Source organism: Dermochelys coriacea, chromosome 11, assembly GCF_009764565.3.
Source record: "Dermochelys coriacea isolate rDerCor1 chromosome 11, rDerCor1.pri.v4, whole genome shotgun sequence".
Lineage (NCBI taxonomy): Eukaryota > Metazoa > Chordata > Testudines > Dermochelyidae > Dermochelys > Dermochelys coriacea.
Window position 1 is genome coordinate 197,678 of NC_050078.2, and position 21,281 is coordinate 218,958.

The 21,281-nt window shown below is 44.0% G+C and overlaps 1 protein-coding gene across 1 annotated transcript in view; it reads right to left on the bottom strand.

Annotated features, from left to right (window-relative positions):
• LOC119863454 (unconventional myosin-X-like) overlaps positions 1–21,281 on the bottom strand; it is a 257,129-nt gene that overhangs the window by 190,921 nt on the left and 44,927 nt on the right. Inside the window, exons 2-3 of the mRNA XM_038421961.2 lie at positions 10,825–10,923; positions 633–791 (exon numbers count right to left, since the gene is read on the bottom strand). Of these exons, the coding sequence (XP_038277889.1) occupies positions 633–791; positions 10,825–10,923 (258 nt within the window). The remainder of the gene's footprint in view (positions 1–632; positions 792–10,824; positions 10,924–21,281) is intronic.

The window sequence follows — 21,281 nt, forward strand, 5'->3', positions numbered from 1 at the left end:
ATACGAGTGGTAAGGAGGAATGAAGATGGCAGTCCGGCAGCCTCCTTTCTTCCTTTGGTGCGAAATATGAGGAGTGGACGGGGTGGATGTGCAGATCACATGGACATTGATAAGGGAAAATCTCCAGTCATTAGTGCATGGAGCACATATGCAACATGAAGTGCACTACACGAAGGGACAATCACTTGAAGAACCACCACACACCTTCTAATCCTTACTGGCCATTTTATCAACCTATAACCTCTGGCCCAACTGTATTCAGTTCAGCAAGAGCTGGGGACTTGGAGGACACAGGGAATAGAATGTCAAACTCAGATGCTAATAAGCACAGAAGAGAAACGGCCCTGCAAAACCATCCCAAAGCCCAGAACAGAATATCCATATCCTTATCAAAAGGAGGATAAGCCCCTCTTTTGAAGCAGGGGCACTACAGGAGCTTAAGGCTTGTGGGGAGGGAGAGCAAGAGAAACCTCGGATTCAATGTACATGCAGAGGAGAGGGAATTCATTGGGAACAGTCTCTGAAGCTCAGGGGACATTGTTTAAACCAATATTCTATATGTAAGTTGGCAGCTCCAGAAGATAAACAGAGGGCATCAGCCACCATGGACGTCGCCCAGCTTAGACACTTACATATATGTGGTCCTGTTGGTAGCGCTGATGCAGGTTGAGCAGGATAGCAGCCTCATGCAGGTCTCCCAGCATGGACATGTCTTCCACACCTTCCACACTAGTCTGATGCATTGGCAAGACTTTCTCCCTGGATAAGGAAGCCTGTGGGTAGCAGAATACCTGGAGAGAAAGGGAAAAGGGACCAGTAACAACTGAGAAAAGAATCACTGACCAAAGCTTTACCCCATGGCACTTATTAATGATCAGAGATGGAACATGACACAGGGTGGATATCTGGTGTTTGGGTTTATTTGCACAGCTTCCTACACTCCTGTCCTATCTGGATGAGCCCTCTGGTGAGAACACTGGGAGCATACAGACTTCCTCCCTCCAGATTTGTTCTCTCCACCTTCAGTACTACCTGGGAGAAGCTGGAGAGTGCCCGGAGCAGGGACTCACAGAGCAAAAGGCTGTCACCCTGAGATCTGAAAAAGGTAACATGGGGCCCACATCTGGGGGAGATGCCTAGATACCATGATGAGGAGTGTGGAATAAGAACCTAAGCAGAAGAGAATAGAATACATATGCACTTGGTGTATGTTTCAGAATGTATTTCCATCCTTACCCTGCACACTCACAGAGGCCTGAACTACATCTCGAAGAGACTGAAAAGCAGAAGCCAGACCAAAAAGACACGCTCTTCTCCTTTTATTTTAAAGATCATGCTTTATAAGCAAATATCTCTTGTTGTGTTTTTGCACATGATTTTTGAAGTCACAGGTTTACGATGGCTGTCCATTCTTCTCAGCTCTGAGGCATACCCTCTTCTCTCTGTCCCTATAGCTAAAAACCTTGTTCAAGTTGCATTGGCCTGTTTTGCTGACACATCATAGTGCAGGCTCTCCCCCAGATAAACTGCTTAAACTGGAGTTATAGCTGCAAGTACACACCAGTAACGCAAGTCTGAAGGGAATGAAGCTGAGGCCCACCCTGGCATATTCTGAGCATGCAGTCAGTTGGCCTCACTGCCCCTCCTCTACAGGGTGGATACGAATTGATTTTTTTTTTAATAAAATTTAAAAATCTGACATTTTTATTTAAATCAGATATTTTTAAAAACTTATTGATAATTACAATTGAAATTGACCACTTCTGTTAAAGCCTAAATGTATTATAAATCTATAACAATCATTTAAATTAAATACAAAAAATAACACCAAGTTGTACGTTTGCTTCCAAGTTTTAAAGAAAGTCAAACCACTGAAATGGTGGAAGTCACTGGCAAAGCAATTAGAGCCAGAATTTGTTAAACCATTAAACCAGTTTTTAACACCAATAGCCTCTTGTATAGGTGCAGAGAGAATATTTTCTTTATTTCAGTTTATTCAACTAGTTCAGTTCAATGACGACTTCGTTCAAAGTAAAGAAACCAATTGGAAATGATAAAAGCTGGAAATCTTGTTTTCCTCTTCCAATCCATCAAGGAAAACTAGATGTGAGAGGATAAGATTTACTCATTCTAAACTCTTGAAAGACATGGAGACCAGAAACTACCAGCTGAATTCATTAGCTACAGATAATACTTCCTTTGCTTAATAAATCAGTTAGTTTTAAATGCAAAACATAATAGGTTTTTCATATGTATCCAGTACATTTAAAGTTGTTTGTTTTTTTTAAAATGCTGTTTTGCATTTTTAATTGAATTTCCATCCAAATAGAACTTGACACAAATCAAAGTAAAGAATTAATCTAGTAAATAAGAAATGCACCACTCACCATTTTCTAACCTAAAACATGTCAGAATAGAGAATGAATACATGTAAGTTAAACTACACAATTGCCTAAATAAATGAATATCGACAAGCGTAGCCTCCAGCTTAGCAAAAAGCAGCAGCAAATTTAGTATAGCTTCTATACCGAGTTGCTAACCAACATGTTTTAATAGTTACCAACTAATGAGAATCATTCTTACTTTAGAAAAAATAACTAAAATGTACAAATGAAAACAATTAAAATTGATTATTTAAATCATGATTAAAATCAATGATTTAAATTTTACATTTGATTTAACTCACTCCATGCTGCTCTTCTCATAAATCCCTGTACCCCTTTAAGCTTGCAAAAACTATAGAGCAATGACTGGGAAGCAGAGCAGGGGAAAGGAGGCAATATAAAAAGGCATAGGCGTGAACTCTTCTCACACCTACCTCACCATCACCCATATGCCTCAGCACCCCTCAGGAGGTCGGGAGGTTATTACATGGGGGGGGGGGGTTCACAAGCTGTCAGCCTCCCCCCCAAAACCCTGCTTTGCCTCCAGCATGTACAATGGTGTTAAATACATAAAAAAAATAATTTATAAGGGAGGTTCACACTCAGACGCTTGCTATGTGAAAGGGGTCATCAGTACAAAAGTTTGAGAGCCACTCGTCTAGATGTATATGAAAGACATATATGGTCCCACACATACCACTACTGTGACTTTGAAGAGTGCAAACAGCCTAACACTGATCACTAACACAGGAGAAACCCTTCAGAGATGGTGACAGCATTTCAGTGATCTTTAGACCGCACCATCCACCATCACAGATGAGGCATTAAGAAGAATAGTGGGTCAGCCAACATGGACACAGTCCTGTCCTTTGGCAAAGTCAGCACTGCAATCGGGGTGAAGAACTGCAGGGCCCCAAGATCTGACAGTATTTCTGCAAAAATATTCAAGTATGGAGGTGAGATCCTGCAAAGGCAACTGCATGTACTATTTCTCAATATATTGAGTACTGAAGACATACCACAAGACTTCAAAGACGTCACTATATAAAAGAGGAAAGGTGAAAAGTCTGATTGTGGTAACTATCGAGGTATCCCATTACTCTCTATTGCTGGAAAGGTTCTGACTAAAGTACTCTTTGTTTGTCTGCTACGCAACATTGCTAATCATGTGCTACCGGAGTTGCAATACGGTTGTAGGCCAACACACGGAGCAGCAGATGCGTGATGCTCTGTACCTTGGGGGAACACCCTACACCCCCATGTTCATCCTTATAATATGACTGTGTGGTATCCAACGCAAAGTGTGTCATGTCGAGTGTCTTCAGAAAGCTCATGATGCACTGAGCATTGTTGTTACAGTAAAGTTATAATAATGTTATAGGTTATAATTTCATCTATGTCGTTATGAGGCTGAAACTGTATCCTCATGGCTTAAAATAAGCCCAGGCAAAAATGCTCCAAGAGCAGAGAGGCAGTTCACACCTCATCAGGGCAGTATGGGACAAAACCAGCCCCACCTCACAGGAATAAAGGACGCTGGCCTAGGCAGCAACAAAAGGATCTATCTGTTGGACTCTCAAGTGAGTCACTCCCCCCTTCCTTTGGCCAGTTTGGGACTGCAATGAGGTAATGCTCACCTGACTCTGAAGTGGGGGAGGCAAAGCCAAGAGGGAAGAAGAACATAATAAAAGGGAGAGACTTTGCCATGCTCTTCCTCTCTCTTCCACCTACATCTACAGACACCACCACCAAGCAACTGAAGTGCAGATCCAAAGGGAGAGCCTGGCTGAAGGGCAACCAGCCAGCCTATGGTGAGAAGCATGCAACTTTGTAAAGGCACTGAAAGTGTTAAGATCAACTTAGAATGAGTTTTGCTTTTATTTCACATGACTAAACCTGACTTCTTGTGCTTTGACTTATAATCACTTAAAATTTATCTTTATAGTTAATAAATCTGTTTGTTTATTCTACCTGAAGCAGTGCATTTGGTTTGAAATGTCAGAGACTTTCCTTGGGATAACAAGCCTGGTGCATATTAATTTCTTTGTGAAATCGACGAACTCATATAAGCTTGCAGCATCCAGCAGGCATAACTGAACACTGCAAGATGGAGGTTCCTAGAGTTGTGTCTGGGACTGGGGGTATTGGCTAGCGTCATTCGGTTATACAATCCAAGAAGCATCTTACATGCAGAGGCTGTGCGTGAACAGCCCAGAAGTGGGGGTTCTCACAGCAGAGCAGGGTAAGGCTGGCTCCCAGAGTCAAGGATTGGAATGACCTAGCAGATCACTGGTCCAGATAACACCAGAAGGGAACATCACAACATGATATTTGTACCCCTTTAGATGTAGGAGAAATGCAGAGAACAGCAACATGACCTTTACACTGTCTTTATTGACAGTGTCAGTAGACCTGGGCTTTGACAATTATAACACAAGTTTGCTTGTCCACAAAAATTCACCAACATTCTGAGGCAATTTTATGATGGAATGCTTGGATGAGTCTGCGTAGATGGCGCTCTGTCTGACCCATTTACTATTACTAAAGGTATTACGCAGGGTTGCATAATTGGTGCACTCTTGTTTAATCTCTTCTATGCAGCTATGCTTGCTGATGCTACAAGACACCTGAATGCCGGTATCAGGATATGTTTCCAATCCTCCGGAAAATTATTGACTCTGAACAGGCTGCTATCTTCCACAAAGGTCTTCACAGCAATTGTTCATGAGCTGCTGTAAGCTGATTACTGTGCTCTAGAGGCACGTACTCTAGAAGATACATGATTATGGACAGATTCAGTGTCTGCAGCAAGGTACTAGCTGACAAGCAATCTGAAAAAGACAAAGGTCATGTATCAACCTGCACCAGGGAGACCCTACGTGAAACCTAAAGTCACCAAGGAGCTGATAAGTCTTATCAACAAAGCCATTTCATCATCTGGCAGACTATCAGGCAGAGTCTGGCAACAACATGGTATTAAGCTTCAAAACCAAGTTAAAGGTCGATAAAGCAGTTACGCCGTCCAACTTGTTGTAAGAGTGAGAGACTTGGACCTGCTACAGGCATCACATTAAGCTTCCAGATAAGTTCTGTTTACAACATCTGCATGGCATGCTCTGCATGAAGTGGCAGAATAAAGCTATCAGTAACAAGGTTCTGGAACGTAGATACCCCACAGGGATTGACGCCATGTTTATCGCATCACAGTTACCCTGGGCTGGTCATGTGTCGAGGATGGATGACACCAGAATGGCCAAAGCAGTTGCCATATGGTGAGCTGAAAGTGAGCAACTGCATATGAGGCGGCCAGAAGAAACGCTTCAAGGATGTGCTGAAGCATAACTTAAAACAGTGCAACAGTGACATTGACAGCTGGAAGTTGTCAGCACCAGACAGATCATGCTGGCAAGCAATAGTCAACGATGGGGTTACCCAATTCAAGATTAACTGCCATATGGATCTTGAGGCACAGAGGCCAAGTCATAAACAGCAGCAGACTTAGCAGGCACAGACTAATCTCTTCCTCCGCATTAAGCTACCTATGCACGTCACGTGGAAAGGGCTGCCACTTGCACTCTGGTCTTTTTAGCCACAACCATACTCACAACACATCATCTTTGGTCATGAAGGACAACAAGAAGAAACAATGTAGAGGTAACACCTCTGAGGTTGAGGTCAGATGACCTAATGGTACCTTCTGGCCTTAAAACCTACTGGAGGCAGGAACCCACCTCTCTACTCCTACTCAATATTCTATTTATACATCCAAGGACCACATTAGCCATACAAGCCACAGCATCACACTGGGAGCCTTTGGTTATCTACTGAAACCCCTGGTGGTTTGTTCCCCCCCCCGAGGTGGTGAATGGATTTTGGAAGGGCTTTCCAAACATAGGGGCAGCATGTAAGTCAGCACACGGTAGAAAAGGGAAAGGAAATGAAGATGCAATGGCCAGGAAAACTCTGACTGCAGCATTGCCTGGGAAGCTGGACTCTTCACATGGTAAAATCAGGTGATTTTCATTAATGAGATGGGGAGACAAGCTGACAGTGAGCCATGCTTAGAGAGTCTTATGTAAAAACAGGTTTCAGAGTAGCAGCCGTGTTAGTCTGTATTCGCAAAAAAGAAAAGGAAGAAAAACAGTAAAAACAGTCCACAAGTCTGCACAGGTGACAATTAGAGAGCAGAGCACCACAGAAACAACATTGTAGGGACACCAATGACTTAACTAAAGCCCTCGCAGGCAGGGTCCCAAGCAATAGAATCACAGGGTTAGAAGGAACTGCAAAGGTCATCTAGTCTAACTCCCCCAATACACCTCCAGGCCAATACACAGCAATCAGGTTCAAAAAACAGGTGGCCACAACCTATATTAAAAACACCCTAAAGCAACCTGGGCCTGCAAGAAGGGCTATTGAGTGAATAGAAGAGGAGGGAATCAGGTACCTATAGTATGCCTCCATGGGATTTTGGTTTCAGAGGTGGGCTCTGCATAGGTTGCTCAGGTCCCACACAACTACACAGCCAGGACTTTTCAAAACCTTTGCCATGATCTTCACAACTTGTGACCTTGCTAGTCTTGTCCCCATGGTCCCTCATGACCTTTCCCAAAACGTGCCTTGACAATCCTCCATCCCTAACTACAGAATACAGTGCTGCTAGGTGTGGGGTATTTGGAAGACAGTGTTGCAAGATGTGAAACTGAAATATGTTGGTGTGATGGTTTCCAGTCTTTGAGAGGTAAGTCAGGCATCTCATAGCAGCTTGAAGGGACACAATAAACTTGAAATCTAGTCAATTTCAAAAAATAAGTGAAAGTAGTTTCAAATATTTAAATCCACACATACACTACCACCCCCAACCAATTTGGTTTTACAGTTACATATTCCTGTTTTTTAAAACTGTTTTTCTCCCCCCAGTTGCTGTGAGATACCCCCACACAAACAATTGGGGGAACTAGATAACAGCCTATCAGCAGACTCAGTGAGAGTGATTACACACAAAGTCAGCTATAACAGAGAGAGAGAGAGAGAGAGAGAGAGAGAGAGAGAGAGAGCGAGCGAGCGAGCGCATGAGTGAACGCACTTCTAACCTCTGTCAGTTGCAGTGATCTCAAGTGTTACAACAGCAGCAGGGGAACATTTTCAGACACAAGTGTGATACTGAAATCTACCATTTCCATTTAACATAAGGAAGTCATCTAAGACCAGGAGATTTTGACACGTGGCTTTTCACAGCTGTAACACCAGCCAGAGCCTCATTCAGGCCCTATGCTACCAGCACTCCCAGCTATCTTCGAGACACCACTGACTTCCTGAGGATACTACAATCCATCGGTGATCTTCCTAAAAACATCATCTTGGCCACTATGGATGTAGAAGCCCCCTACAGCAACGTTCCACACAAAGATGGACTACAAGCTGTCAGGAACAGTATCCCTGATAATGTCACAGCAAACCTGGTGGCTGAACTTTGTGACTTTGTCCTCACCCGTAACTATTTCACATTTGGGGACAACGTATACCTTCAAATCAGTGGCACTGCTATGGGTACCTGCATGGCCCCACAGTATGCTAACATTTTTATAAAAAGAAAAGGAGTACTTGTGGCACCTTAGAGACTAACAAATTTGAGCATAAGCTTTCATGAGCTACAGCTCACTTCATCGGATGCATCTCGATGCATCTTGAAGCTCACGAAAGCTTATGCTCAAATAAATTTGTTAGTCTCTAAGGTGCCACAAGTACTCCTTTTCATTTTGCGAATACAGACTAACACGGCTGCTACTCTGAAACCAACATTTTTATGGCTGACTTAGAACAACGCTTCCTCAGCTCTCGTCCCCTAATGCCCCTACTCTACTTGCGCTACATTGATGACCTCTTCATCATCTGGACCCATGGAAAAGAAGCACTTGAGGAATTCTACCATGATTTCAACAATTTCCATCCCACCATCAACCTCAGCCTGGATCATAGAATCATAGAATATCAGGGTTGGAAGGGACCCCAGAAGGTCATCTAGTCCAACCCCCTGCTCAAAGCAGGACCAAGTCCCAGTTAAATCATCCCAGCCAGGGCTTTGTCAAGCCTGACCTTAAAAACCTCTAAGGAAGGAGATTCTACCACCTCCCTAGGTAACGCATTCCAGTGTTTCACCACCCTCTTAGTGAAAAAGTTTTTCCTAATATCCAATCTAAACCTCCCCCATTGCAACTTGAGACCATTACTCCTCGTTCTGTCATCTGCTACCATTGAGAACAGTCTAGAGCCATCCTCTTTGAAACCCCCTTTCAGGTAGTTGAAAGCAGCTATCAAATCCCCCCTCATTCTTCTCTTCTGCAGACTGAACAATCCCAGCTCCCTCAGCCTCTCCTCATAAGTCATGTGCTCTAGACCCCTAATCATTTTTGTTGCCCTTCGTTGTACTCTTTCCAATTTATCCACATCCTTCCTGTAGTGTGGGGCCCAAAACTGGACACAGTACTCCAGATGAGGCCTTACCAGTGTCGAATAGAGGGGAACGATCACGTCCCTCGATCTGCTCGCTATGCCCCTACTTATACAACCCAAAATGCCATTGGCCTTCTTGGCAACAAGGGCACACTGCTGACTCATATCCAGCTTCTCGTCCACTGTCACCCCTAGGTCCTTTTCCGCAGAACTGCTGCCGAGCCATTCGGTCCCTAGTCTGTAGCGGTGCATTGGATTCTTCCATCCTAAGTGCAGGACCCTGCATTTATCCTTATTGAACCTCATTAGATTTCTTTTGGCCCAATCCTCCAATTTGTCTAGGTCCTTCTGTATCCTATCCCTCCCCTCCAGCGTATCTACCACTCCTCCCAGTTTAGTATCATCCGCAAATTTGCTGAGAGTGCAATCCACACCATCCTCCAGATCATTTATGAAGATATTGAACAAAACGGGCCCCAGGACCGACCCCTGGGGCACTCCACTTGACACCGGCTGCCAACTAGACATGGAGCCATTGATCACTACCCGTTGAGCCCGACAATCTAGCCAGCTTTCTACCCACCTTATAGTGCATTCATCCAGCCCATACTTCCTTAACTTGCTGACAAGAATGCTGTGGGAGACCGTGTCAAAAGCTGTGTCAGTCCACACAAGAGATCCACTTCCTGGACAGTACGGTGCTAATAAGCGATGGTCGCATAAACACCACCCTATGGAAACTTACTGATCGCTATTCCTACCTACATGCCTCCAGCTTTCATCCAGACCACACCACAAGATCCATTGTCTACAGCCAAGCTCTACGATACAACCCGTATTTGCTCCAACCCCTCAGACAGAGGCAAACACTACAAGATCTCTATCAAGCATTCTTACAACTACAATACCCACCTGCTGAAGTGAGGAAACAGATTGACAGAGCCAGAAGAGTACCCAGAAGTCACCTACTACAGGACAGGTCCAACAAAGAAAATAACAGAAGGCCACTAGCCATCACCTTCAGCCCCCAACTAAAACCCCTCCAACGCATCATCAAGGATCTACAACCTATCCTGCAGGACAACCCATCATTCTCACAGATCTTGGGAGACAGGCCAGTCCTTGCTTACAGACAGCCCCCCAACCTGAAGCAAATACTCACCAGCAACCACACACCACACAACAGAACCACTAACCCAGGAACCTATCCTTGCAACAAAGCCCGTTGCCAACTGTGTCCACATATCTATTCAGGGGACACCATCATAGGGCCTAATCACATCAGCCACAATATCAGAGGCTTGTTCACCTGCACATCTACCAATGTGATACATGCCATCATGTGCCAGCAATGCCCCTCCTGCCAAGCACATTGGTCAAACTGGACAGTCTCTACGTAAAAGAATAAATGGACACAAAATCAGATGTCAAGAATTATAACACTCAAAAACCAGTTGGAGAACACCTCAATCTCTCTGGTCACTCGATTACAGACCTAAAAGTGGCAATTCTTCAACAAAAAAAACTTCAAAACCAGACTCCAACGAGAGACTGCTGAATTGGAATTAATTTGCAAACTGGATACAATTAACTTAGGCTTGAATAAAGACTGGGAGTGGATGGGTCATTACACAAAGTAAAACTATTTCATCATGTTTATTTCCCCACCCCACCCCCCACTGTTCCTCAGACATTCTTGTCAACTGCTGGAAATGGCCCACCTTGATTATCACTACAAAAGGGTTTTTTTCCTTTCCCGCTGGTAATAGCTCACCTTACCTGATCACTCTCGTTACAGTGTGTATGGTAACACCCATTGTTTCATGTTCTCTATGTATATAAATCTCCCCACTGTATTTTCCACTGAATGCATCCGATGAAGTGAGCTGTAGCTCATGAAAGCTATGCTCAAATAAATTTGTTAGTCTCCAAGGTGCCACAAGTACTCTTTCTTTTTATTCAAACCTTGATTTCCAATTATACTCACCTCTCCATAATCTGTTTTGAAGAGCACAAACCCATCATTGCATGAGCCAACAGTGCACGGCTGCAGCTGATCTTGCTCCCGTAGCCACACCCGGGTGCCCTGCAATTAAATAATGCCCATTAGAAACACCACAAGATTCAATTCACTTTCCACTGTACCTTGCACCAGCTGCTCCCACATTTGTGTGGGAGCACTCAAAAGGGACCCCCCCATCCCTAGCTTGACAAAGGAACTACTGCACCACTTTCCATGTGCAAGGTCACAGCTCTGCGTGTATCACAGACAGAGGTCACAGTTCTATCTCCCCTTGAGATGGAAGGTGGACCTACTCCTCCTCCTCTTCTCAGCATCCAAGCAGGGCACGGGGAGAAAAATGACCATAATAAGGTAACTATAAAGAGCATTACAGCATGGCTGCCTTCATGAAACACTTACCAGAACTTGTCTGAGTGTGATCAGTGAAGTGAAAGGTGGAAAAGCATTTGACACACTGCTAAGTCAAGATAGAAATATCTAGGCTATTACTTTTGAAATGTGGCATCTGATTTTGAAATCCCAACTTGAGACACATGAGGTGTTCAGAACCTCTGAAAACTAGGCCTAGGTCAGGCACCCAAAATCAGAAGCCACTTTGAAAATTTTGGCTTTAGCTCCTTTTAATCTTCCCTCATAATAGATTCATAGATACTAAGGTCAGAAGGGACCACTCTGATCATCTAGTCCGACCTCCTGCACAGCGCAGGCCACAGAATGTCACCCACCACTCCTATGAAAAACCTCACCCATGTCTGAGCTATTGAAGTCCTCAAATCATGGTTCAAAACTTCAAGGAGCAGAGAAGCCTCCCTCCAGTCAACCATGCCCCATGCTACAGAGGAAGGCAAAAAAACCTCCAGGGCCTCTCCAATCTGCCCTGGAGGAAAACTCCCTCCCGACCCCAAACATGGCAATCAGCCAAACCCTGAGCACATGGGCAAGATTCACCAGCCAGATACCCAGGAAAGAATTTTCTATAGTAAATCAGATCCCATCCATCTAATATCCCATCTCAGGGGATTTGGCCTATTTACCCTGAATATTTAAAGATAAATTACTTACCAAAATCCCATTATCCCATCATACCATCTCCTCCATAAACTTATCGAGTAGAATCTTAAACCAGATAGATCTTTTGCCCCCACTGCTTCCCTTGGAAGGTTATTCCAAAACTTCACTCCTCTGATGGTTAAAAACCTTCGTCTGATTTCAAGTCTAAACTTCCTGGTGGCCAGTTTATACCCATTTGTTCTTGTGTCCACATTGGTGCTGAGCTGAAATAATTCCTCTCCCTCTCCTATATTTATCCCTCTGATATATTTATAGAGAGCAATCATATCTCCCCTCAACCTTCTTTTAGTTAGGCTAAACAAGCCAAGCTCCTTAAGTCTCCTTTCATAAGACAAGTTTTCCATTCCTCGGATCATCCTAGTAGCCCTTCTCTGTACCTGCTCCAGTTTGAATTCATCCTTTTTAAACATGGGAGACCAGAACTGCACACAGTATTCTAGGTGAGGTCTCACCAGTGCCTTGTATAACGGTACTAAAACCTCCTTATCCCTACTGGAAATGCCTCTCCTGATGCATCCCAAAACCGCATTAGCTTTTTTCACAGCCATATCACATTGGCAGCTCATAGTCATCCTATGATCAACCAATACTCCAAGGTCCTTCTCCTCTTCCGTTACTTCTAATTGATGCGTCCCCAACTTATAACTAAAATTCTTGTTATTAATCCCTAAATGCATAACCTTACACTTCTCACTATTAAATTTCATCCTATTACTATTACTCCAGTTTACAAGGTCATCCAGATCCTCCTGTATAATATCCCAATCCTTCTCCGAATTGGCAATACCTCCCAGCTTTGTATCATCTGCAAACTTTATTAGCACACTCCCACTTTTTGTGCCAAGGTCAGTAACAAAAAGATTAAATAAGATTGGTCCCAAAACCGATCCCTGAGGAACTCCACTGGTAACCTCCCTCCAACCTGACAGTTCGCCTTTCAGTAGGACCCGTTGCAGTCTCCCCTTTAACCAATTCCTTATCCACCTTTTGATGTTCATATTGATCCCCATCTTCTCCAATTTAACTAATAATTCCCCATGTGGCACGGTATCAAATGCCTTACTGAAATCTAGGTAAATTAGATCCACTGCATTTCCTTTATCTAAAAAATCTGTTACTTTTTCAAAAAAGGAGATTAGGTTGGTTTGGCACGATCTACCTTTTGTAAAACCATGTTGTATTTTGTCCCATTTACCATTGACTTCAATGTCCTTAACTAATTTCTCCTTCAAAATTTCTTCCAGGACCTTGCATACTACAGATGTCAAACTAACTGGCCTGTAGTTACCCGGATCACTTTTTTTCCCTTTCTTAAAAATAGGAACTATATTAGCAATTCTCCAATCATTCGGTACTATTCCTGAGTTTACAGATTCATTAAAAATTCTTGCTAATGGGCTTGCAATTTCAGGTGCCAATTCCTTTAATATTCTTGGATGAAGATTATCTGGGCCCCCCGATTTAGTCCCATTAAGCTGTTTCAGTTTCGCTTCTACCTCTGATATGGTAATATCTACCTCTATATCCTCCTTCCCATTTGTCATGCTACCATTATCCCCAAGATCCTCTTTAGCCTTATTAAAGACTGAGGCAAAGTATTTGTTTAGATATTGGGCCATGCCTAGATTATCTTTAACCTCCGCTCCATCCTCAGTGTTAAGCGGCCCCACTTCTTCCTTCTTAGTTTTCTTCTTATTTATATGGCTATAGAACCTTTTACTATTGGTTTTAATTCCCTTTGCAAGGTCCAACTCTACTCGACTTTTAGCCTCTCTGACTTTATCCCTACATCTTCTGACCTCAATTAGGTAGCTTTCCTTGCTGATCCCTCCCATCTTCCACTCCCTGTATGCTTTCTGCTTCTTCATAATCACCTCTCTAAGATGCTTGCTCATCCAGCTTGGTCTACAACTCCTTCCTATGAATTTTTTCCCCTTTCTTGGGATACAGGCTTCCGATAGCTTCTGCAGTTTTGATTTAAAGTAATCCCAGGCCTCAACTGCCTTTAGATCCATAAGTTCTTCAGTCCAATCCACTTCCCTAACTAATTGCCTTAATTTTTGAAAGTCAGCCCTTTTGAAATCAAAAACCCTAGTTGCAGATTTATTTTTGTTAATCCTTCCATTTAGTTTGAACTGAATTAGCTCATGATCACTTGAGCCAAGATTGTCCCCTACAACCATTTCTTCTATGAGGTCCTCGCTACTCACCAAAATTAAATCTAAAATGGCATCCCCTCTAGTCGGTTCAGCAACTACTTGATGAAGGAATCCATCAGCTATCGCATCTAGGAAAATCTGAGCCCTATTATTATTACTAGCACTGGTCCTCCAGTCTATATCTGGGAAGTTAAAGTCTCCCATGATCACGCAGTTTCCATTAGTATTTACTTTATTAAAGACATTAAAAAGGGCTCTATCCATAACCAAATTAGATCCCGGAGGTCTATAGCACACCCCAAGCACTATCGCAGGAGAGGCTTTACTAGTTTTCTTCCCCAATGTAATTTTTGCCCAGACGGACTCTGTCTTATCCATTGCATCGCTTCTTATTTCTTTACATTCTAACTCATCATTGATATACAATGCTACTCCACCCCCTTTACCTTTGTTTCTGTCTTTCCTAAAGAGCACATACCCTTCAATACCTGTAGTCCAGTCATGACTACTATTCCACCATGTTTCTGTTATCCCTATAATATCTGGTTTCACTTCCTGCACCAGTAGCTCTAGTTCCTCCATTTTGTTACCTAGACTCCTCGCATTGGCGTATAAACATCTTAATTTTTGCTGTTTGGCCTCGCTCACATTTTGTACCCTATTAGGCACAGTCATTCTACAGCCAGTATAACCTATTAGACTAGTATCCACACCGCCCTCGCTCCTTATATACATTCTCCTACCCATGGCTGTATCCTTTCTTACTTCATCTTCTTCCCTCTCAATGCTAAAATCTGGCGTGGAGATTTTCTGGACATCTCCCATCCATCTCCCCCCAATTCCTAGTTTAAAGCTCTCTTAATCAGTTGTGCCAGCCTCGATCCTAGAAGTCTATTTCCTTCCCTACTCAGATGAAGTCCATCCCGAGAGAACTGACCTCTGTCCGTGAATGCCTCCCAGTGGCCATACATCCCAAAGCCCTCCTTATAGCACCACTGCCTAAGCCATCTGTTGACAGTCATAATCTTGTCACACCTTTGTTGCCCTTCTCTAGGAACAGGAAGGATCCCGCTAAAGATCACCTGAGCCTCAATTTCCTTAAGCGTCTTCCCCAGCCTAGCATAGTCTCCCTTGATACTTTCCAGCGAGAATCTGGCTGTATCATTTGTTCCCACATGAAGGATAATTAGGGGATTCTTTCCCGCTCCCTTGAGGATCCTTTTCAACCTCAGGTCTACATCCCGTATCTTAGCACCCGGAAGACAGCACACCCTTCTATTCTCAGGATCAGCTCTAGTTACAGGCCTGTCTATTCTTCTCAATAAAGAGTCCCCGATCACATAGACCTGCCTTTTCCTGGTGACAGTGCTATTCTCCAGTCTCTCCCCTGTTCCCTCTGGCTGCAAGTTCTTTCCATTCCTGTTTTCCCTTACAATTCTCTTCAACCCATCCTGTATCCTCCTGGGGCTCATATTTGGTGTAGTCTCCCTTGACTCTTCCCCTTTTTCTATAGGGCTAGCCTCTCTTCTCTTCTTCCTTACCCTTCCACCTTCAGCGACTACCTGCTGAGCTCCTTCATTTTCCAACTCTGCAAACCTGTTCCTAAGCTCTATTTCTCCTTCACTAGCCCGTCTTTTTCTCTGCCTGGTTCTTTGAGTCACATGTTTCCACTGACCACTTTCCTCATCCAGTCTCTCCTCAAAATTCCCCAGCCCTGCTTCCATCCGTGAGTCTGAGCTTTTCCCTTCAGATACCTCATATCTTTGCTCCATCATCTGCTCAAACCCCTTCCTAAACTCAACCAGACTTTCCACCTGCATCTCCAAACCTCGGATCTTTTCCTCCATCAGCTCTATCAGACGGCATTTCATGCAGACAAAACTCTTACCGGTTCCCCCCTCCAGGATCATGTACATACCACAGCTTCCACATCCAGTCATCCTCAATAAGCAGGAGTTCTCCCACAAGCTCAGTGATGCACTGGACCTATATTCTGAGGTAAGGCCTCCTGATTCCTATAGCATAATGATGCTGAATACATTACAGCACACTGAAATATATGCTGTGCATTCAAGGACAGTAGAACCTCAAGAGTTACAAACACATCGGGAATGGAGGTTGTTCATAACTCTACACAAAATGTTACGGTTGTTCTTTCAAAAGTTTACAACTGAACACTGACTTAATATAGCTTTGAAACTTTACTATGCAGAAGAAAAATGCTGCTTTCTTTTTTTTTTTTTTAAATAGTAGTTTACATTTAACACAGCACTGTTCTGTATTTGCTTTTTTTGTTTGTCTCTGCAGCTGCCTGATTGCAGCTTCCAGTTCCAAATGAGGTGTGTGGTTGACTGGTCAGTTCATAACACTGAGGTTCTACTGTAAATTCTAAATAGGGGAAGCAGGCTACTGAATTAACCATGAACCTGAACAGTCAGCACCTTATTATCTGTTATTTGTGTTTAAATTAAATAAGTAAATCTCAGATTTTTCCATGCCATGTATCTCTCTGGCATTCCATCACACTGCCCTATAGGCCCAGGACATGCTTCCCTCCCCAATAACAGATCACACCACCCTCTAGGTCCATGACACTCCTGCCACCCCATCCTATCACACTGCCCTTGGTCTGGGATGCTCTCCTCACCGTCCTTATCCTCATCTACCAGGTGACCTCTCCCCCCACCATGTAACCCTCCTATGAAAAACAAAAGCTATATAAAGATATGTTGAAAATGTTACTGTAGTTAGGCGGTATGGCCTCCCTTCAAGCCAGAGGGGGAGGAACCACCCTCCCCGTCCAAGTGGGTGGAGCCAGGACTGCCTCGCCCTTCCCACTGGAAGTACGCCACTGGAACGGGAAGTATAAAGGGAGGGGCAGACACACAGAGGGAGACAGACGGATCCTGCTCGTTCCCAGCCAATGACCCTGCTGCTGAGCCCAGTGATGACCTGCCCACAAGGGAACTTACTGCTGCCACGGACCTGCCAGGACTGCCCTGGGCCACCTTCCCAGAGGAGGCAGACAACGCCCCGCTAACCCAGGTGCAACCCGAGGGGAGGAGAGGCAGTGGTGGAGGAACAGATGACTTTATTCTGACAGCAGCTTTGCCAGAGACACAGTTAGCGTGTTGCGGCTGCAATCCCCGCTGACTCTTTGGCAGACCACTCTGCCACTGTTAAAGCCCTGGGTCGGGGTCCAGTGGAGTAGGCTGGGCCCAGACCTCACCTGCCAGATCCGCCCCCAGGAGGGCAGCCTCCCCTCACCAGGTCCAGTGGCCTGTGCTCATTGATTGCCTGCTGGAGCTAGGACACCCGACCCCTGGGGTTCGCTCTGTCTCTGCGACTAGAGACCAGAGCTCATTAACTGCTGGGTTTTCTCTGGCTCTGCTACAAGTGTCCAGGACTAATTGACTACTGGGTGTGCCCTGTCTCTGAACCAAGAGACCGGGCTAATTGACTACTGGGTCTGCTCTGGCTCTGTAACAAGAGCCCAGAGCTCATTGACGACTGGGTGTGTCCTGTCTCCGCAGCAAGAGATTAGGGCCAGTTGGCTACGGCATTTGCCCAGTCCCTGCTTAAAGGGGCCTGGGGCTATAATCTGTTGACTGTTCATAGAATATCAGGGTTGGAAGAGACCTCAGGAGGTCATCTAGTCAAATCCACTGCTCAAAGCAGGACCAATCCCCAACTAAATTATCCCAGCCAGGGCTATGTCAAGCTTGACCTTAAAAACCTCTAAGGAAGGAGATTCCACCACCTCCCTAGGTAACCCATTCCAGTGCTTCACCACCCCTCTACTGAAAAAAAGCTTTTCCTAATATCCAACCTAAACCTCCCCCACTGCAACTTGAGACCATTACTCCTTGTTCCGTCATCTGCCATCATTGAGAACAGCCTAGATCAATCCTCTTTGGAACCCCCATTTCAGGCAGTTGAAAGCAGCTATCAAATTCCCCCTCATTCTTCTGTTATGCAGACTAAACAATCCCAGTTCCCCAAGTCTCTCCTCATAAGTTGTGTGTTCCAGTCCCCCAATCATTTTTGTTGCCCTCCGCTGTACGCATTCCAATTTTTCCACATCCTTCTTGTAGTGTGAGGCCCAAAAACGGGCACAGTACTCCAGATGAGGCCTCACCAATGTGACTCATATCCAGCTTCTTGTCCACTGTAACCCCTAAGTCCTTTTCTGCAGACCTGCTGCCTAGCCATTCGGTCCCTAGTCTGTAGCACTGCATGGGATTCTTCCATCCTAAGTGCAGGACTCTGTACTTGTCCTTGTTGAACCTTATGAGATCCCTCTGTAGCCTATCCCTACCCTCCAGCATATCTACCTCTCCTCCCAGTTTAGTGTCATCTGCAAACTTGCTGAGGGTGCAGTCCACATCATTCTCCAGATCATTAACGAAGATGCTGAACAAAACCGGCCCGAGGACCAACCCTTGTGACACTCCGCTTGATACCAGCTGCCAACTAGACATGGAGCCATTGATCACTACCCATTGAGCCCGACGATCTAGCCAACTTTCTATCCACCTTATAGTCCATTCATCCAGCCCATACTTCTTTAACTTGCTGGCAAGCATACTGTGGGAGACCATGTCAAAAGCTTTGCTAAAGTCAAGGAATACCACGTCCACTGCTTTCCCCTCATCCACAGAGCCAGTTATCTCGTCATAGAAGGCAATCAAGTTAGTCAGGCACAACTTGCCCTTGGTGAATCCATGCTGACTGTTCCTGATCCTGTTTCCTCTCCTCTAAGTGCTTCAGAATTGATTCCTTGAGGACCTGCTCCATGATTTTTCCAGGGACTGAGGAGAGGCTGACTGGCCTGTAGTTCCCAGATCCTCCTCCTCCCCTTTTTTAAAGATTGGCACTACATTAGCCTTTTTCCAGTCATCCGGGACCTCGCCTGATCGCCATGAGTTTTCAAAGATAATGGCCAATGGCTCTGCAATCACATCCACCAACTCCTTTAGCACCCTCGGATGCAATTCGTCCGGCCCCATGGACTTGTGCACGTCCAGCTTTTCTTAATAGTCCTGAACCACTTTTTTCTCCACAGAGGGCTGGTAATCTCCTCCCCATACTGTGCAGCCCAGTGCAGCAGTTTGGGAGCGGACCGTATACATCTTGGGGCGAGACATACGAACTCCTGGGAGAACCTGATTCCACGTAATAGCCAGCTAGCTGCGGCCTATCTGGGAACTCAACCCCATTAGGCCCATTGGGATACTAAACGCCAAACTGCTAATTTCCCCAATACTAGGCCAAGATCCCAACGATGCAGTGTGGCAGAGTAGCCTCCCAGAGGGGGAGGGATGACCACAATCTGACTACAGTTGCATTTATATGGTTAATCACTTTACAGTCAGCAAATACCAGTGTTAAGGTTGCTTGTGCCTTTACAGTGCCCCCAGCCCCATGAGTCTACACAATTATGAAATAAGATTTACTTACATGATTATATATTAATAATATCCTTTCCTAAGAACATTTTCTACAGCTTTAGATACCCAAGTGTAGCATTTATAAAGCTTTTCCCCCAATTTTTGCGTAACTTGTTTTCATTGTCACAACAGATCAGCATTTCTGTACTGACACTTTTATATGATAGGTTTCTATTTCCTAAAGGTCTGTATTTTAATATTTCAGTCAGCAGCTATTTGTTTACAATTTCTTTTCAAACAGCACTTCAGGGAACAAAATAGCTAACTGTAAAGTTGGCTTAGCTGCAAATTTAGGTGACTTATATATGCCAAAAATTCTCGCTATTCTTCTTTGTTGTTATGCTTAATCTATAATATACTGTATAACAGCTTACTGTACAATTTTCATATAAATGACTATAATGGACTCTATTTGTCTGGCACACATAGAATTGTGGACAGAAGTCGAAGGTGCTATTCATCTGCACCTAAAGCCATAGAAAAAAAGTTTGAAGTTATTTCTTTAAAAAAAATACAATTAAAGACTTATCACAATGCATACACATAAGCAGGCAGAGTTCAAATTAACAATAGTGCCTTACCAAAGTGTCTTTTTTTTAAATGGAACATCCAAGGGGTTTCCAAAAGCAAAAAGGTAATGAAAAGAAATTCCATAGTGTGAAAGCATTTGACTACCTGCCAGCAGAATGATGAATCCCACGCACCTTAACAGGCTTGCAGGACAGAGCCCTTCTCTTCCTGTCTTGCACATATTAGTTGCGCAGTTTAAACCACATAAAATGCACAGAAAAGGAGGGCTTCTGCAAAGCCCCACATTATTCACTGCACACTTTCACTAAATTTTTCAGGATACAGCCAAGCTTACCACACAAACAAAGTTCTTAAGCTATGTGTACATTTTAACAGCTAAGAAGTATACAAAATGTACTGTATACGTGGAGTGCTATTTTCAATTAGTCATAACTTAGAGAAGCTAAAGCCATTTTTCACTGGAACACTCTCCTATACCCTGGCTGAATTTCAGCATTGTGCCCCAGCTATTTCAGAGCTACAGCTGTTTAAAATAAAAAGTTGCATGAATTTTTTAATATTGGGGAAATTAGTACACACACACACACACACACACACACACACACACACTCTCTCTCTCTCTCCTTCTGTTAGCCAATGGCTGAACTATTTTTTACTCACCTTGCAGAAAAAGATAACTCAATTTGTGGCAAAGGCCAAACCTTAGAAAGTCTCCTTTTAATATAAAAATTGTGGGAACCAATGAGCACTGAAAAGAGTGGGTTAGAATGGAAACACTTGGATAAATTTAGCAAAACTGGTTATTACCACTCATGCTATGAAATAAAAATTGACACCTATTTAGCAAAGCACATGCTTAAGTACTGGGAGTTAACTTCTCTTCCTAGGGTTTTATTCATCATAACCATAGCATCTGAGTGCCTTCCATGTAAATGAATCAACAGCAAAGTCCTTAGTGGACTTTATGAAGACTCTGGCTCTCCTCCCTTTTGAGGGTAAAAACTCTACTTGTGCACATGCTTAAGTGTTTTGCTGAATCAGGGCCCTGAAATATATCCACTGAGAAAAACCTTGGTTAGCTCAGAATTAAGGATGCTCAGTGGTATTTCATGCCTTTCCAGAATGACGAGTTCAGCAAAATTCAAACCTCTGAAAACCAGGAAATAACTAGTTAAGGTACGCACCAATGCAACCTTAACTCTGCCCCACT